We start from the raw sequence: 15,683 nt of genomic DNA, 5'->3' as shown, positions 1-15,683 counted from the left end.
AACTGGCAACTGACGCAGTATATCTTGGAATGATGAGAAGAAATAGAAGCTAACCCTATTCAGGGCAATAGAACCGTCCGAGCCAAACGCCGTCGCTATGCACCAGGGTTAATACAGTTACAAGACGGAACATATACAACTGATCACCAAGAGGACCTCATGCCTCCGAAAACAATACAATTCAGAACGCGCTAGGTCGACCAAATGCCGCCAGGTGGGCGCGGAGGTTATCGTCGCCCAACTCAGCCGTGCGGTTAGTGGCAATCTTTCTCATCACCCAGGTATCTCTTCCATTCTTTAACCGTCGACCCTCTGGTCCTGTAAGGTATTCGTCTAGCCACCTCTCCTCATCACGGTCGAGCGGGAGGCTGGCGAGAGTTTTGGCCCTTTGCTCCCTACTCCCAGGTCCTGCCAAGCCGGCGCTGCTGGGGCCGTCGTGTACAGATGCAACGAGTTGCTCGAAGAAAAGACGCCTTGCGGACTCTGGATGTGTGCGCGAGTAGAGGAGTGCCTCTGTCACGCTCGTGCGCGCAAGGGCGATAAAGTATAGTTCCAGCGCCTCTGGTGTCTTGAGAACTGGGTTGACTGTCTGGTAGTAGGCAAGGGCCCAGGAAAAGTCATCGTCGCGCGCATGCCGCACCAAGATGGTAATGATATCGTCGGCGAACTCGGGAACAAGTGAAGGATGCGCCAAGTACTCGAGTGCGACCTACAGATATCAGAAGACGACACGCATCAGTAATACCGTTCATCCGATATCGGGTGTGTCGCATACAACAGGGAGGGATCGTCATACCGGGAACTGTTGCCGGTCCATGTGCCATAAACCCTTCATAAAGATCTGATACTTGCCCGGGACGCCACTCTTTTCCGCAAATTCTTCGGCAAGACGTGATCGCACACCGAGTATATCGTCAAAGTCGAGGAGGAGATAGTACAGCACAGACAGCTTTTGTTGAGCCGCCGACTTGCTCTGGCACACCTTCTGGTGAAGCTCGCGCAGCGAATTGTCACCTCTTGGAGGGTAAGATTTGGCTGGAGTGCATGCAATGTTAGAAAATCCACGGGCTAGGTAGAATGAACTCAATACCCGCTTACCTTTTGTGACACCCAACGCGCTGAGGACCTTGTCAATGAAGAGCACGCCACCGAAGCCCTTGCGGTAAGACTCGATCTCGCGTATCAGGTCTGGGGCATAAGGCGACTCGAGATCAGGCTGAAAGACCTGCTCGTAGTGTGTGAAATCGATCGAGGTCATTTTGAGTTCTGAATAATCAAGCTTGCGTACAGAGATATATGTTTTGTGTTTTTGATGCAGGCGCGGGCTCAATTTGCCTTTCTCATCACTGTAACCAGGTAAGGTACCTAGGTTTGATATGGTGGTCCTGGGTACCCTGCTTTGTCGTGCCAGGCAAGCAAGGCGAGGTAGTTCCTGAGCTATTGTGGGGCCAGCATCAATTAACACGAAAGCACGTGAAGGAATGGTGGGGCGGACAACTTCTCGCTCAGTGGCGCTGTGCTTGCCCGCCAAGTGGCTTGTCAGGTTGTTTGTTTACTTTGGCACCGCGCCCAGGTACAAGTCAACAAAGCGGGGGATCGGTCAGGGCAACAGTAAAACTCTCAACGCCGCCATCACCAATTTTCCCTACTGCGGGCGCAACCAACGAACAACGCGCCGACGTATCAGTATCGCGCTTTCGAGGCGCCTTGTTGCATTTGATTCTATTCATTACTGTCTGGACTTTCATTGGCAATATAAGATGTCTGCCCGACCAAGTCGCCGCGCTGCGGCATCGCGACGCACCGCCGTTGTCGACTCATCAGATGAAGACGAGATTGCAAACACCACAAAAATGCCCGACGACAGCGAGGAAGAGTTTACACCCGCACCTAAGCGGAGCCCGCGCAAATCGACAGTGGGTACCAGCAGGCGCAGGACGGTAGATCCGGATGCCAGCACATTGACCACTGCGAGCGTATCGAGTGCTGCCCCTCGTCGCGGTCGTCCCAAGAAAAGCCTGGCGCCACCCGAGGAGCCCAGTCAGATCTTCAACCCTGACGAATCTGCAGCAACTGTAACCGAACCGCAGTCGCCGCCCAAAAAACCAGCTCCGCGCAAGCGCAAGAGTGCTGCACCTCGGGCCGTTGAGCCCGAGAGGACACCGGAGCCAAGCCAGATGGAGCCAAGTCATTTGGCCACGCCTACACAAACACCAAAACCAAAGGTCTCACCAGATGTCTCCATGGCCTCAGCATCACCACTGGCTGATATTACCAGCACCAGCATAAATGAGAAAAGGCGGCCTTCAGAAGAGACCTTGACAGCCGTGAAGCCCATACGGGCCATGGATACAATATTGGAGAAGCCCATGGATATTGTGCTCAAGTCGCGAACCTTGACTGTACCGATTATTGAGGATACAACACCCAAACCCCGGATAGTGATTACCTATCTCATTTTGACAAACTTCAAGAGTTACGCCGGAAGACAAGAGGTCGGGCCTTTCCATTCGTCATTTTCCTCAGTGGTTGGCCCCAACGGCTCTGGCAAGTCTAATGTCATCGATTCGCTCCTCTTCGTTTTTGGTTTCCGTGCCAGCAAGATGCGTCAAGGCAAACTCTCCGCCTTGATTCACAACTCTGCGCAGTATCCGAACCTAGACCACTGCGAGGTTGCAGTCCACTTCCGTGAGGTCTTGGATTTACCTGGTGGCGGGCATGAAATCATTCCCAACTCCGACCTAGTCATTTCCAGGAAGGCCTTCCGCAACAACTCAAGCACCTATTACATCAACAATAAGACTTCAAACTTCACAACCGTTACAACTCTGCTGCGAGAACGTGGTGTTGATCTGGATCACAAGCGTTTTCTGATTCTTCAGGGTGAGGTCGAATCCATTGCTCAGATGAAGCCAAAGGCCGGAAACGAGCATGAGGACGGGCTTCTGGAGTATCTGGAGGACATTATTGGTACTTCCAAGTACAAGACCCCCATTGAGGAGGCAGCAGCTGAGGTGGAGACGCTCAACGAGATCTGCGCGGAGAAGAATGGCCGTGTCCAACACGTCGAGAAGGAAAAGCACAGCCTTGAGGACAAGAAGAACAAGGCTTTAGCTTACATTCGAGACGAGAACGAACTTGTCTCCAAGCAGGCGGCCCTGTATCAGCTATACATCAGTGAACTTGATGACAACTTGGCTGTTACTGAAGAGGCAATCACGCAGCAGCAGGCGCAGCTTGATCTGGAGCTCCAAAAGCACGAAGGAAGCGAGCAGGTCATCAAACAACTCCAGAAGACATACAGCAAGATCAGCAAAGAATTTGAGGCACAAGACAAGGAGGCTCAGGTCTTGGCGAAAGAATTGGCCAAGTTTGACCAGGAACGGGTTAAATTCGAGGAGAAGAGGAAGTTCCTGACGGACAAGCAGAAGAAGCTGGAGAAAACGATTGCAAACGCAGAGAATTCGGCTGCTGAAGGGGAAGAAACAATTGAGCAGTGTACCGAGGAGATTGAGCTTCATTGCCGAGATATCGAATCCTTGGAGGAGCGTATCAAAGAGGAGGAGGAGGAGCTGGCTACGATCCGCGACAGCCTCAAGGGCAAGACTCAGGCGTTCTCTGACAAGATTGCCGTTAAACAAAAGTCACTCGAGCCTTGGAAAGAAAAGATCAACCAAAAGCAGTCGGTTATTGCTGTTGCTGAAAGTGAGCTCACAATCCTCAAAGAGAAGGCCAACTCTGGCGCTGTTGCACTGGAGGAACTTGAAGCCAAGATTGCCACGATTGAGGGAGAGCGTGTTGCCAAGTCCAAGGAGCTGAAGCAGTGTCTGGCCGAGAAGGCCGGTCTCGAGAAAGAGGCACAGGAAATTGAGGAAGAACTCAAGAATCTCGCCGGACAGGAGCCCAAGATCCGTGCCAAGGTATCCAACGCGAGGCAAAAGGCTGACGAGGCCCGCTCCAGCCTGGCACAAACACAAACACAAGGCAACGTCTTGACTGCTTTGATGCGCATGAAGGAGTCTGGTCGTATCGACGGTTTCCATGGTCGTCTAGGAAACCTGGGTACCATCGAACAAAAGTACGACGTGGCCATTTCCACGGCATGCCCTGCTCTGGACAATTTTGTTACCGATACAGTTGAAGCCGGACAGCAATGCATTGAATATCTCCGCAAGACGAATCTCGGTCGTGGAAATTTCATTTGCTTGGATAAGCTCCGATCACGAGACCTGTCTCCTATTCAGACCCCAGAGGACGCACCCCGTCTTTTTGATCTAATCAAGGCAAAGGATGACCGGTTCAGACCTGCATTCTACCACTCTCTCCAGGACACCTTGGTTGCCAAGGACCTCACTCAGGCGAACCGCATTGCATATGGAGCCAAGAGATGGCGCGTTGTTACTCTTGATGGCGAGTTGATTGACAAATCTGGAACCATGTCCGGTGGTGGCACAACGGTCAAGAAGGGTCTGATGTCATCCAAACTGGTTGCCGATACCACCAAGGAGCAAGTTGCGAAGCTGGAGGGTGACCGTGATGGACTGGAAGCCAAATTCGAGGAGTTCCAAGAGTACCAACGAGGTCTGGAGACTCGCCTCCGTGAGCTCAAGGACGAGGTCCCTCGCTTCGATACCAAGATGCAGAAGTTGAAGCTGGAAATTGAGAGCGGCGCCAGGAATCTTGCGGATGTCCAAAGACGCATTGAGGAACTGAGCAGAGAGCACCAGCCGTCTCAGACGGATGACAACCGCGCTGCCGTTTTGGAAAAGGAGATTGCCAAGCTTCAAAAGGAAGTCGAAAAGCTATACGGTGAAACCTCCAGCGTCGAGGAGGAGATCAAGGTCCTACAAGACAAGATCATGCAAGTCGGTGGAGAGAAGCTTCGGGCACAACGTGCCAAGATCGACAGTCTGAAGGAAGAGATTGCGACCCACAACGAGGAACTTTCCACCGCAGAAGTTAAGAAAGCCAAGGCAGAGAAGCAAAAGGTCAAGCTTGCAAAAGATCATGCCAAGGCAACCAAGGATCTTGAGGCTGCAGTGCGTGACCTGGAATCACTGGATGACGAGATCCAGAACCAGGGAGACAAGTCGGAAAGTCTCAGCTCAGCTGTCGAGGAGGCGCAGGAAGCCCTCAAAGTCAAGAAGAAGGAACTCTCCGAACTCAAGGCAGAGCTTGATGAAAAGACTTCTGAGCTCAATGCTACAAGGGCGACTGAGATTGAAATGCGCAACAAGCTCGAGGAAAACCAAAAGGTCCTTAGCGACACAGAAAAACGCCTTCGCTACTGGGATGACAAGCTCTCCAAACTTGCCTTGCAAGATATCAACGACCTCACTGGCGAAAGCCCTGCGGCTGCTGCCACTGGTGATGAGGACGCTGTCATGGAAGACGTAGCCATGGAAGACGCTGCAGCTGAGCAAGATGATGAAGAGGAGGAGGAGGAGGAGGAGGAGGCTGACAGAACGGCCGTTAAGGACGAGCCGCCTTCGTCACCTGGTCGCAGAGCCAATGGTTCCGAGCCACTCCAGATTCCTCGCTATACCAAGGACGAGCTTGCAGACATGGACAAGGACACGCTCAAGAGCGAGATCGCGGCCTTGGAAGAGCGGACACAGAACGTAAACGTCGATCTAGGTGTCCTGGCCGAGTACCGGCGTCGTGTTGAAGAACATGCTGCACGATCCTCTGACCTAAACAGCGCAGTGTCGCAGCGTGATGCCGCCAAGAAGAGATGCGATGACCTCCGTCGCCTCCGCCTCGAGGGCTTCATGGAGGGCTTCAGCGCCATCTCGCTCAGATTGAAGGAGATGTACCAAATGATCACAATGGGTGGTAATGCCGAGCTTGAGCTCGTCGACTCCCTGGACCCATTCTCCGAGGGTATCCTGTTCTCTGTCATGCCACCCAAGAAATCGTGGAAGAACATTAGCAACTTGTCTGGTGGTGAAAAGACGCTGAGCAGTCTGGCCTTGGTGTTTGCTCTTCATCACTACAAGCCAACGCCACTGTATGTCATGGACGAGATCGATGCCGCGTTGGATTTCAGGAACGTAAGTACATAATTTCGATTTGACTTGTTGATTTCGGACAAACCGATGCTAACTCTTGAACTCAGGTTTCCATCGTGGCAAACTACATCAAGGAGCGGACCAAGAACGCACAGTTCATCGTCATTTCTCTCCGCAACAACATGTTCGAACTGGCAGCGCGGCTCGTCGGTGTGTACAAGGTCAACCACATGACAAAGAGCGTGACGATTGAGAACAAGGACTACATTAAACGTCCTGAATCCCGAAAAGGACAGCAACAGCAGTCTGCAGCTGCTTGATGAGATTGAGCTTTTGTTTTTGGATTTGTCTGGTCGGCTTGGGTTTTAGATCCGAGGTTTATGAAGTCATGAGCCTATTTTTCTCTAGTTTTACCGTTTTGTAAAGGAGTATACATGAATAATGCCTAACTTTGATATGATGACTAGACAACTTGTCTGTTTTTGTGTAGGGGGTTCATAGCTGAGGTGTTTGGGTCTAGGTCATGTTGTAAGAACATTGAGTCTAGTTTGTTGATGATGTATTCGAGTTTTGTGAATGTCGAGTACTTCGATGTCGTCCAGACAAAGAAAAATGCAAAGTGAGTGTGATCATCCATGGGCAAGCATGTTGAACAAATCGACTGAATCAAGGTATAATAATATTCAATAAAAAAAACAACGATGCTAAAACAGGCTATGCAATGATTAATATCAGTAAACAGCAGCAACCTGACGCACTGTCTTGTGGTTGTGCAAATAAGTGACGAATTCCTCCCATGAAACCCATAACGCCTGACCATTGCTTTTGATGGATACCCACGCTGCCTAGTATCCTTCCAACAGACAAAGCAACACGGAACACCTTTTTTTTCAGGGAATTGAGCTAGCGCTCTACAACAACTGGTAATGTGGTAAGCCATGTCAGACCCCCGACCTTATTTATCGGTCTTGCGTCGTTCCACAGCGTCAAAGACACGCTGCTGTCTTTGCTGGCGCATCTGCGGCTCGTCCGAGTTTCGCAGTCCGTAGTAGGCCCCCGTCGGGGTGGGAATCCACGACGGCTCGGCGCCGGCGTCCATCTCGACCGGCGTCATGCGTGCCGGTGGCGAAATCAGCGGAGGGTTCGAGTCGAGCTCGAAGGCGCCCTCACTCACGGGTGGTAGGTCCGGCGGCGGTATGTAGTAGTACATGCCGTCCGCTCCCAGCATTATCCCCGGCGACGGCGTCCTTAGGGTCTCCATCGACGGGTAATGGCCGACCGAGGCCGGTGTTTCCCACAACGCTGATTTCGGGTCGTAAGGGCTCGTAAACGTGGGTAGTAGGGTTGAGCTTGAGGTTGGGAAGGCGGATTTGAGCCCGGCCGAAGGTGGTGCCGAGGCATATGGGTCCATGGATTTCCCAAAGTCGGGGCTGGGCTCGCCGCCATCGCTGCGCGTCATCATGAGGCCCGTCTCCTGCATGGCTGACCGGCGCGCCGCACGAGCTCGCTTCCTGGCGGTCTTGCGCCGCCGCATAAAGATGAAGAGGCCAGCGGCAAACAGCAGAGCGAGGCCGACTCCGGCACCCAGCGCTATGCCGGCTATGGTACCTGGGCTGAGGGAATTTTGACTTTGCTGCTGCGAGCCTCCCAGGCGACCTTCTTCCTGGCCGTCCGGACCCGGCATCCCTGTCCGAGCTGCGCCGTCGCCCGTCCCAGTCACACCGATGACATTTGTCCCTGTTGTTGCGGCTCCGCTGGCCAGGGGGAAGGCGGCACGGTATATTGTTATTGCTTCGTCGTCAGAACCGGTTATTGGTGAGTTCGTGACTACCTCGCGAACCGTCGTGCTGCCGGTCTCTTCCTTGACCACCCACATGGCTGTGGCGGTCTTGAGCCTTCGATAGCAGTTACGGGCCCCACCATCCATCGTGCAGCCATCATATCCGTCTGGGCAGCAAATCTCCTGCGTCTGGGTCACCAGTCCGCTCGCCAGGGTCGAAGTGCACGCCTTGTGCCAGCCTTGCGGGCATGCAGTTCCGGGAAACGCAAGTGAAGTCAAGTCTTCGTATGCGGTGCCTTGGTAAAAGATATCCTTGTAACCTGGAGGATGGCATTCCTCGTCTATATATTGGCGTGCGGATGAGTTTATTACGTCGTAATCCCAGCATTCCTTCCGAGGCCCGACCTCACTCCCCTTCATGCTGCAGAATATTGAGGTGCTACATGAATCTGGAGCTTTCCATGGTGTAATTTGTGGTTCGAGGTTGAAGGTTTTGGTGACAACAGTACTTCCTGATGTGTATGCGTGCGTGGCCGTAGATGTCATGTAAGTAGTAGATGGCGCGAGCGACATTGTCGCGGTTGAGTTTTGTTGTATTCTTTTATGGAAGCTCGCGTCGGTTCGGTGATCTCAGTCTTAATTCCCGTGTTGTAATGTGATGCCAGGTCTGTTTCTCAGCCTTGCCAATAGTTCAAATGGACCGGGGTTGTGATTTTGTTATTACAAGCTCATAATGAAGCCACAGCCCGAGGTTGAATAAGTTTCCTAGGGGCTCTGGGGAAAGGGGATTGGGGTATCACAACTTGCGAAGAGAAAGAGGGAAAACGAGTTAACTGAATGAACAAATTCAAAACCAAGAGAGAAAGATTGAAATGCGGCTAAGAGGGATGCAAATCTTCAGCAGTAAATACAACATTTGAGAAGGTGGAGTTAAAGAGGAGGGGTGAGTATTATTATTTGTTACGCTAGAGGATCAAAGGTAGGGGGGTGAGATTGAGCAGAAGCACGCCACGGTGGTGGCCCGTATTGGACAAGATAATGTGGGTGACGATTTGACAAAGATCAATCAATTAATCAATCAATCATCCTTCATTCTCCACATAAGCATCACCCGCACGTATGGGAGAGCAGGGGGGCCACCTGAGAACCTTGCATGGTGATAATGGATGGTGTGCGTGGCTCAGGGTAATTTTGCAGGCCAGCCGACATTATTGTTGGTATCAGAGCAAGGCGCAGCTTTTGCCCAGCTTTCCTAGCTCCAAAATGGTACCAACTTGTCTGCAGGAGCCGACTGGTGACAGGGCGTTTGCGGGCGCCAACTCGGCGGCACGCATCGTGGCGAGCGTTTGGGTTGGGGAATAGGTTACGAAGTATCTCTTTGCAGTTCATGGTTATTCCCGTTGAGGAAATCGTGCCTGGAAACTGACAAGGTTCCGCTGCAGCGTGTTTCCCTGTCTCTTGGCCGATCTCAGAAAGCCCAGGCCCGATTTTTGCCATGGGCTAAACCATGTTGCGGTCGGTGTCGAAAGATGTTTAAATGCAGTTAACTCAATGTAGATGTGTCTAGGCAAGGCTCACGTTTGTGCTGTAAGGGCACAAAGAACCGTGGTAGGGTACTCACTCAGCGTGGGTAAGCAATCTGCCAACCAAGCAGACGAGTTTTTTTTTCTTTCCAAATATCGATAGTGGCCTTTTTGATGACAGGACACCCCCAAACAATTCCCAGTAAGGAAATCACCCAACGGTTGGCATGGACTTCCACACTTGGCAGGAAGTCGCAAATTTGGTAACGACCACAGAAACAGGTGCCTATTCTGGACCCCGTTTGTATTGGCGGCGCAAATATCATAACTCGTTCGTTGGAGCTGCAAAAAATCTGGGGGCAATCAATTGAGCGACCCCAACAGCCTGGGATCACACCAACCATTGCGACGTTGGACGGAAGCCAAGAAAGCCGGGAGTCTAGGCAGGCGGGAGTTTCTATTTCTTGCGCCATCGCAGCTGTGATGGATCTGAGAGAGTGGGAGTGGAGGCAATGCTCAGAATCTGCCATCTAGCGACTTCCTCAGGAAGGTGGCAAGCAGGCAGAGAAAGTGGACAGCTTGACGGACAGGCAGAGGCAGGAACGACACTTGGCTTTCTTCCCAAAATCTTACAACTTTTGTATCGCCGCCAGAAAGTGGATCAAACACTTTCCAATTTGGTTCAACATTGCAAGCACTGCCAGTCTAGACGTGGGGTGCCGTCGGCTAACCAGGCCAATCATCAGTCCACCTCGATCGGCTACGCATCCATTAGGGAACTCAGCCATCCATACCACAAGAATCTGCCTGCCTGGGCTGGCAAGGCTGGGTGGGTACCTTAACCATTTGATGGGCACCTAGGTACCCACCCAGCTCTTCATTTTTCGTCCTCATTAACACACTGTTTAGACTAGGTAGTTCTCTTGGGTTTAAGCTTGACTTTGTTACTACGGCTATCTCATTATGCGGGAGACATTCCGTTAAAATAAGGGAAAAACTCCAAAGTGCATTACGCGATAGATGGAATAAGAAATTATGTTTTTATTTTACAACAACAAAACGCTAAATTACAACTGGGTGGATGGATACTTTTACTGGTATTATTATTATTTTACAGTAGAAGGCGAAATGGGCTTCGCTAAATCTCGTACTTAACATTTCCAATAGTGGTCTGTGAACTCATATAGCTTGGCAAATTCCGATTGTACCTGGTAGTTCAGACTACAGTACAACTCCACCTTGCCTGTTGCCTTTTCTTTAGTTCAATCAATCGCGCCATTTATCTTTACAGAGAAGATTTTATTTTATGTTTTGGTTAAGTTTCTATTCCGACACATTCTTCTCATTTGTGGTATTTATTTGTGACCTTTGTATTGATTAAAGCGACCAAGTCCATCCCGGTTTAGATGTCAAAAAAGAAACAAAGGGGTATGAGCGCAGCCCGTGGCATCAGAGGGAAGGGGAGGTGTTTAAACTCCACACACAAGTCCCGCTCTAGGTGTGCTTTACCCTCCACATAGCCCATCACGATTGGCCGGTAGTAGATTCAAGGGTATTCGGGGTCCACCGACCCAAATCCTCCGCAGGTTGGACAAGCGGTCTTGAATACATCGCCCTCGAGCTTCTTTTTGGATTTGCAAGCTACTGTTTCGAGATATCGGCAATCGTTGCATTGTCCATTGGCTTTCTAAGCGTCGCAGGCGCATCGGGTGGCAGTCGCGTTATATCTGACATACGTGTCAGAAAGCGGGTCAGATTTATTAGCTGGATTGGGAAGACAAATAAGGAGATGATGTTTGTTGGCTGTTGTAAAGTCGAGCCCCGAGGTTAAAGTTTTATAGAAATTAAATTTGGTGATGCGACAAAAGCCCCTTTTGCCTTGGTAAGGGAATAATTTCGAATAAAAATGGGGTTGGTTGTTTAATGGATAAAAGAAGGAATCAAACCAGTAAATAGGTAAACCAAGGTAAAAGGTTAGGTGGTTTGTATATAGACATATAATTCAAATTTTACGTATTTGAGTCCGGGGCTACCTCTATGTACAAATTCGAAAAAGGGAATACGAAAGTTGAATTGACATTAAATTAAATGTAACTTTTAATTTAATGGGAAAAAATTAGGGATACTGGTGTATTTTAGTTCAATTGTTTTAATCGGCAGCAAAACGCGTTCAAACGGGCAGTTCATCGTCGCAAGTTTTGTATATGTATTTAGATATAGGGGAAAGGGAAAAGATTGTAATTGATACGTGAATTTATTTGGTATGGGATTGTCCAAAGCCACAGATTTCAAGTCGCCTCTTGCCTAAACACACAAGTCAACTAACAAATCCGCTAGCCAATCCCTACGAAGTATTCATATTATAATCAGCCTACCTTGAACATGTTGCAAGTTGCATACAGATGTGGCTGAGGTCTGAAAGAAGCAAAAATAGAAACCTACACCATCTCGAATCAAACAGGAATCCGTCTATAACTTATTCTAGACCGGTCCAAGGGAACTAACCGCCTTGGCAGTATTATGTCCCACCAACATCTCTTCCAACACAAAGGGCCATCGAAACGCCACTATTTGTTGGTTGCCAACACAAAATTTCTCCACTTCGTGCTGAAAAAACGAACAACTGTTGGTGTCAACTTCGAGACGCTCCTACATCGATATGTACTGTAGACTGTCTGAAACTCGTATCTCGCCCCGAGTCACACCGGTCACGGTTACATTACGGTATTGAGGTCGTCGTCTTCAATGATAGGCGGATATTTGCTTCGGCCTCTAGACGCAGTTGGTGATCCTGTCATTTTTTGCAGTCCTTGCAGACAGGTGTCCCTAGGACTTGCTAAGGTCACAGGGGTGGAAGTGGGTGTTATCGCCTCCGAGATGCTCAACGCCGACTTGACATCATAACTCGCATGACCATGCGTCGTATCGTTGGAACCCCCCTCCAAAGCCGGCAGCGACGAGGACGAGCCGCCATCCACATTCATACACAGGGATACCTGGGACGGTCGCCTGCTGCCGGTGCCCAAGTAAGCCACACGCTCAAAGCAGCGCATGCAGGTCGGGTAGACGGCGAAGGGGACATATTCCTGGTCCCAATCACCTTGGAATTGAGGAAGTTTTGGCCGTGACTGCTGTCTACACTTCTCGTGAATGTCGTCAAATACGTCGGAGATTGGAGTGAAAAAGGTGTGTCGGGGCCCGCTGCCCCAGTACTGGTTGCGACCCCAGAGCTGTCCAATAAGTTCGTTGCTGTCGGCGTCCACAACAGCAGCTCCGCTGTCGCCCTTGACGCCCGCGCCTCCTCGAATCCAGGCATCTTCATCATCAAGGGAAGTAGGTTCTTGAATGAACCACTCTCGCGTTGCATACCCTGTGCCGTTGGCTAGGTCACTCGAAGAAAGATATGCCGGGATCTCACAGACCTCGCCTTGCTGATAACCTGAGGTCCGGCCCGTGGTGATTACGGCACTTCCTGGAATGATTGATCCTGTACTAACTACAGGGACGTTTCTGACAGTCTCTGTCACTGTAATTGAGCCACGCTGGACAGGCACTGACGCGGCAGCCGGGAGCCTGCGTAGCATGTTTGCCTGTCGCGGTCGATTCGATGAGATAAGAGACCAGTCGGTCACCACAAGAGGCGGCTCGGCGTCCATTTCCTCCCAGTAAGGGTCATGCGACACGCGAACTGTCTTCAAATCAAAGCCCGATGTTGCGCTCACAGTTCCCAGCTCGAATGAGGAGCCTCCTGGGGGTATCACCATGGCATCGTGGTTCTTGTTCCTGCACAGCTCTCTGTCTGCAAATGAAGGGTGTTCTATCGGCACGTTTTCTTGCTTGCTAATATCTTCCACAAACGGGTGAAAGTTTGCAAGCCAGAAGTTGGCCCCATCCACGACCAGACTAGGACCCAAGGTGGCTATGAACTCGCCATTAGCAGCACCTATGCTGTCGCCCATGCACGGCTCCATGTAGCAAAACGGGTTTCTGGGCCAGCAAACGTCGTCTGGGTTCTCCTGGTTCAGGCCTCTAGCCAATGCCATAAGCCGCTCGACTTGTCCCCTGGAGAAATCGAACATGGCGTGCGGTTTGTACAAGGGCGGGAGCAAATCTTTCACATGCTCCTTGATTGCATCCTTTGTGGCCGGCGATAATTCATCCTTGGTCATTAGACATATGCGGCGGGAATTGGCATCCTGCCCCTTATTGCCTTTGCACACACTGATGACATAGCCAGGCCCGCACCGTGTCTGGAGAAACTCAACCAAGAATGGCAAAATGCAGTGTTCCCACAACAATGGAAAGCTCGGCACCTCGGGTTGGATGTGTGCTCTTTCTGGCGCGGCCGAGCCAGGGTTACCTGAATTGGCATCGACAGTATCTGCGTTTGATTACAGTCAGATTCCACAATATGGATTCATTTCTTATCAAACATTTTATTGGGTCACCTACTTGACATTCGCTGCTTTCGAGCAGAGCGCTTTTGCATGATTCGTTCCAGCTGGTCTCTGCATCGCACCTTGGAAGCTTCTACATCCTCCGGAGTGTCACCAGTATGCTTAGTCTCGGCAGGGCTTTTGGCCTTTTCATTGACACCTGCGGCTTCATTGTTGGCGATTTTGATGTGTCCTTGTTGACCCTGGCGGGGGTTTTGATGCTTCTCGTCATGTTCCATTTTGAGGGTTTGCGACTCGGCGCTTTTTCCCTTGTGGACGACACGCAGATGGGTTTTAACCACATCCTTGTTCGTGAAGTTGCTCTCGCAGCAACCCAGAACAGGACAGATGAGAAGGTGCTCTGCTTTGACATGCCAATTGAGACCATCCCTAGATGTGAAAGCGCTGGCACCACACCCGGACCAATTGCAGGTGTGCACAGGCTCGGCTTGTACGACGTCAAAACTCTTCGAATTTTCATCTCTGGTGTCCGGTTCCTTGTCGCAACGCGGCTCCTCCTCGCAGATGTCCGGCTCGTTCGCGCCTTCACGTGGAATATCAACTGTCGATTGAGGTTGATCCGACACATTTGAATCTGAGCAAACGGGGAGTGTGTATCTTTCGAAATTTTGAAGGGGGCTAGGCCCTCTCGATAGGCGAGTTACCCCGGTAGCTCTGAGGCCTTCGGGAGAGAGCGAAACGTCGACGGCCACCGGCGACAACGTCCGGCACGACGAAGCCGAAGCCACAGAATAGTTGCTGTCGAGGGACGAACAAACCGAAAATGCTTCTACCGAAACGTAAGAACCGTAAGAACCAAACTGTGACGCGATTTCGAGATCGTGGTAAGGTAGCAGGTAGTCAAGGTTCAAGTCCTCGGTGCGGGCTCGTTTGGGAAAGCGGCCTTCTTCCTCTTCGACTATCGGCATAGACCAGTTGCGTGAAACACCACCGACGAAAGCGGACATTTCAGAATCGTAGTGAGTGATGTCGCAGTCGTATGCATTTGAGATCATGGGGTCATTGTGTCTTGTACCTGCGGTCCTCCACCCTGGGAATATATTGCTGCTGATGGCGGTGGTATAATCGGTGCATTCCGTACTACCGCTCACTGGATTCTGCATGGTGCAACCCGAGAGGTCATATCCGGCCAAAAGACTTAGGTCTTGTGTAAAATCCTTCTGCGTGGAAGGGGTGTGTTTCTTTGCTATTCTGAAGGCTGTTTTCGGAGGATGAAAGGAGGGACCTCCGTGCCATCTTGGACTCGCCATATTGACTTGAGTTCTTGTAGATGCGTCTTCGGTTGTTGGAAACACCGTATAAGGCTTCTTGGAAGGGACTTGAGCCCTTTAAAGATCCTGGCGACTTTTGTTTTTCTGAGCCCAAAAAAAGAAAAAAAAGAAAGAAAACCAAAAGCTAACAAATATTGAGCCCAAGGCCAGATAAAAGAGCCAAATTGGAAAGAGGGGTTCCCCAAGGCATTATTTTTCGACGGCCCATCCTTCTCTCAATTCGGGACCGATATCGAGGGTGACACTCCGGGCGGCCTCGAGTGCCAGGCGGCCTCCAAAACCAAGATAAGGCGGACGCCAAGCCATGTCGGAGGCCTATTTGGGCCAACTGCGCAGACATTGCCCAATGACGTGTCTAGATTGTTGACTTTTAACCGCGTTCTATGTCTTCGAGGTTCTCCACTGTCGGATATTGGTTGGTGTTACCCATGCAGTTTGTGAAATTGGACAGCTGCCGAAGCCGAGGACTATGGTGTTTTTGGGGCTGTCATCTTTGGGGTTTTGGGAATGACGTTTTGCTGGTACCTACGGTGGAACAAGCCATATTGGTTCGCATTTTGCTTGATTATACCCCAACTTGTCTATCTTTGTTGTTGAATTTGGACCCTTGCGATCCAATCATACTAGTCTAAAGCATTGAA

The 15,683-nt window shown here is 50.8% G+C and overlaps 4 protein-coding genes across 4 annotated transcripts; 1 reads left to right on the top strand and 3 right to left on the bottom strand.

Annotated features, from left to right (window-relative positions):
• Positions 1–4: 4 nt before the first annotated feature.
• On the bottom strand, positions 5–1,408 carry PgNI_00662 (uncharacterized protein). Its single transcript, XM_031120740.1, has 3 exons — positions 1,099–1,408; positions 797–1,035; positions 5–709 (listed from the first exon to the last, which is right to left on the bottom strand). Exons 1-3 carry the CDS (start codon positions 1,256–1,258, stop codon positions 182–184), a joined length of 927 nt encoding a protein of 308 aa, XP_030986965.1. The 5' UTR covers positions 1,259–1,408; the 3' UTR covers positions 5–181.
• A 352-nt stretch (positions 1,409–1,760) lies between these two features.
• Positions 1,761–6,569, top strand: PgNI_00661 (uncharacterized protein; the record flags this gene model as incomplete). Its single annotated transcript, XM_031120739.1, has 2 exons — positions 1,761–6,053; positions 6,119–6,569. 2 exons carry the CDS (start codon positions 1,761–1,763, stop codon positions 6,329–6,331), a joined length of 4,506 nt encoding a protein of 1,501 aa, XP_030986966.1. The 3' UTR covers positions 6,332–6,569.
• A 397-nt stretch (positions 6,570–6,966) lies between these two features.
• PgNI_00660 (uncharacterized protein) lies at positions 6,967–8,364 on the bottom strand (the record flags this gene model as incomplete). Its single annotated transcript, XM_031120738.1, has 1 exon — positions 6,967–8,364. One exon carries the CDS (start codon positions 8,362–8,364, stop codon positions 6,967–6,969), a length of 1,398 nt encoding a protein of 465 aa, XP_030986967.1.
• A 3,125-nt stretch (positions 8,365–11,489) lies between these two features.
• On the bottom strand, positions 11,490–15,021 carry PgNI_00659 (uncharacterized protein; the record flags this gene model as incomplete). Its single annotated transcript, XM_031120737.1, has 3 exons — positions 11,490–11,658; positions 11,757–13,695; positions 13,767–15,021. The coding sequence occupies 2 exons, from the start codon at positions 15,019–15,021 to the stop codon at positions 12,029–12,031; spliced, it is 2,922 nt and encodes a 973-aa protein (XP_030988181.1). The 3' UTR covers positions 11,490–11,658; positions 11,757–12,028.
• Positions 15,022–15,683: the final 662 nt, after the last annotated feature.

This window comes from Pyricularia grisea (genome assembly GCF_004355905.1).
Source record: "Pyricularia grisea strain NI907 chromosome Unknown Pyricularia_grisea_NI907_Scaffold_1, whole genome shotgun sequence".
Taxonomy (NCBI): Eukaryota; Fungi; Ascomycota; class Sordariomycetes; order Magnaporthales; family Pyriculariaceae; genus Pyricularia; species Pyricularia grisea.
The sequence above is the reverse complement of the archived record's forward strand: the minus strand, read 5'-3'. Positions and strand labels throughout refer to the sequence as shown.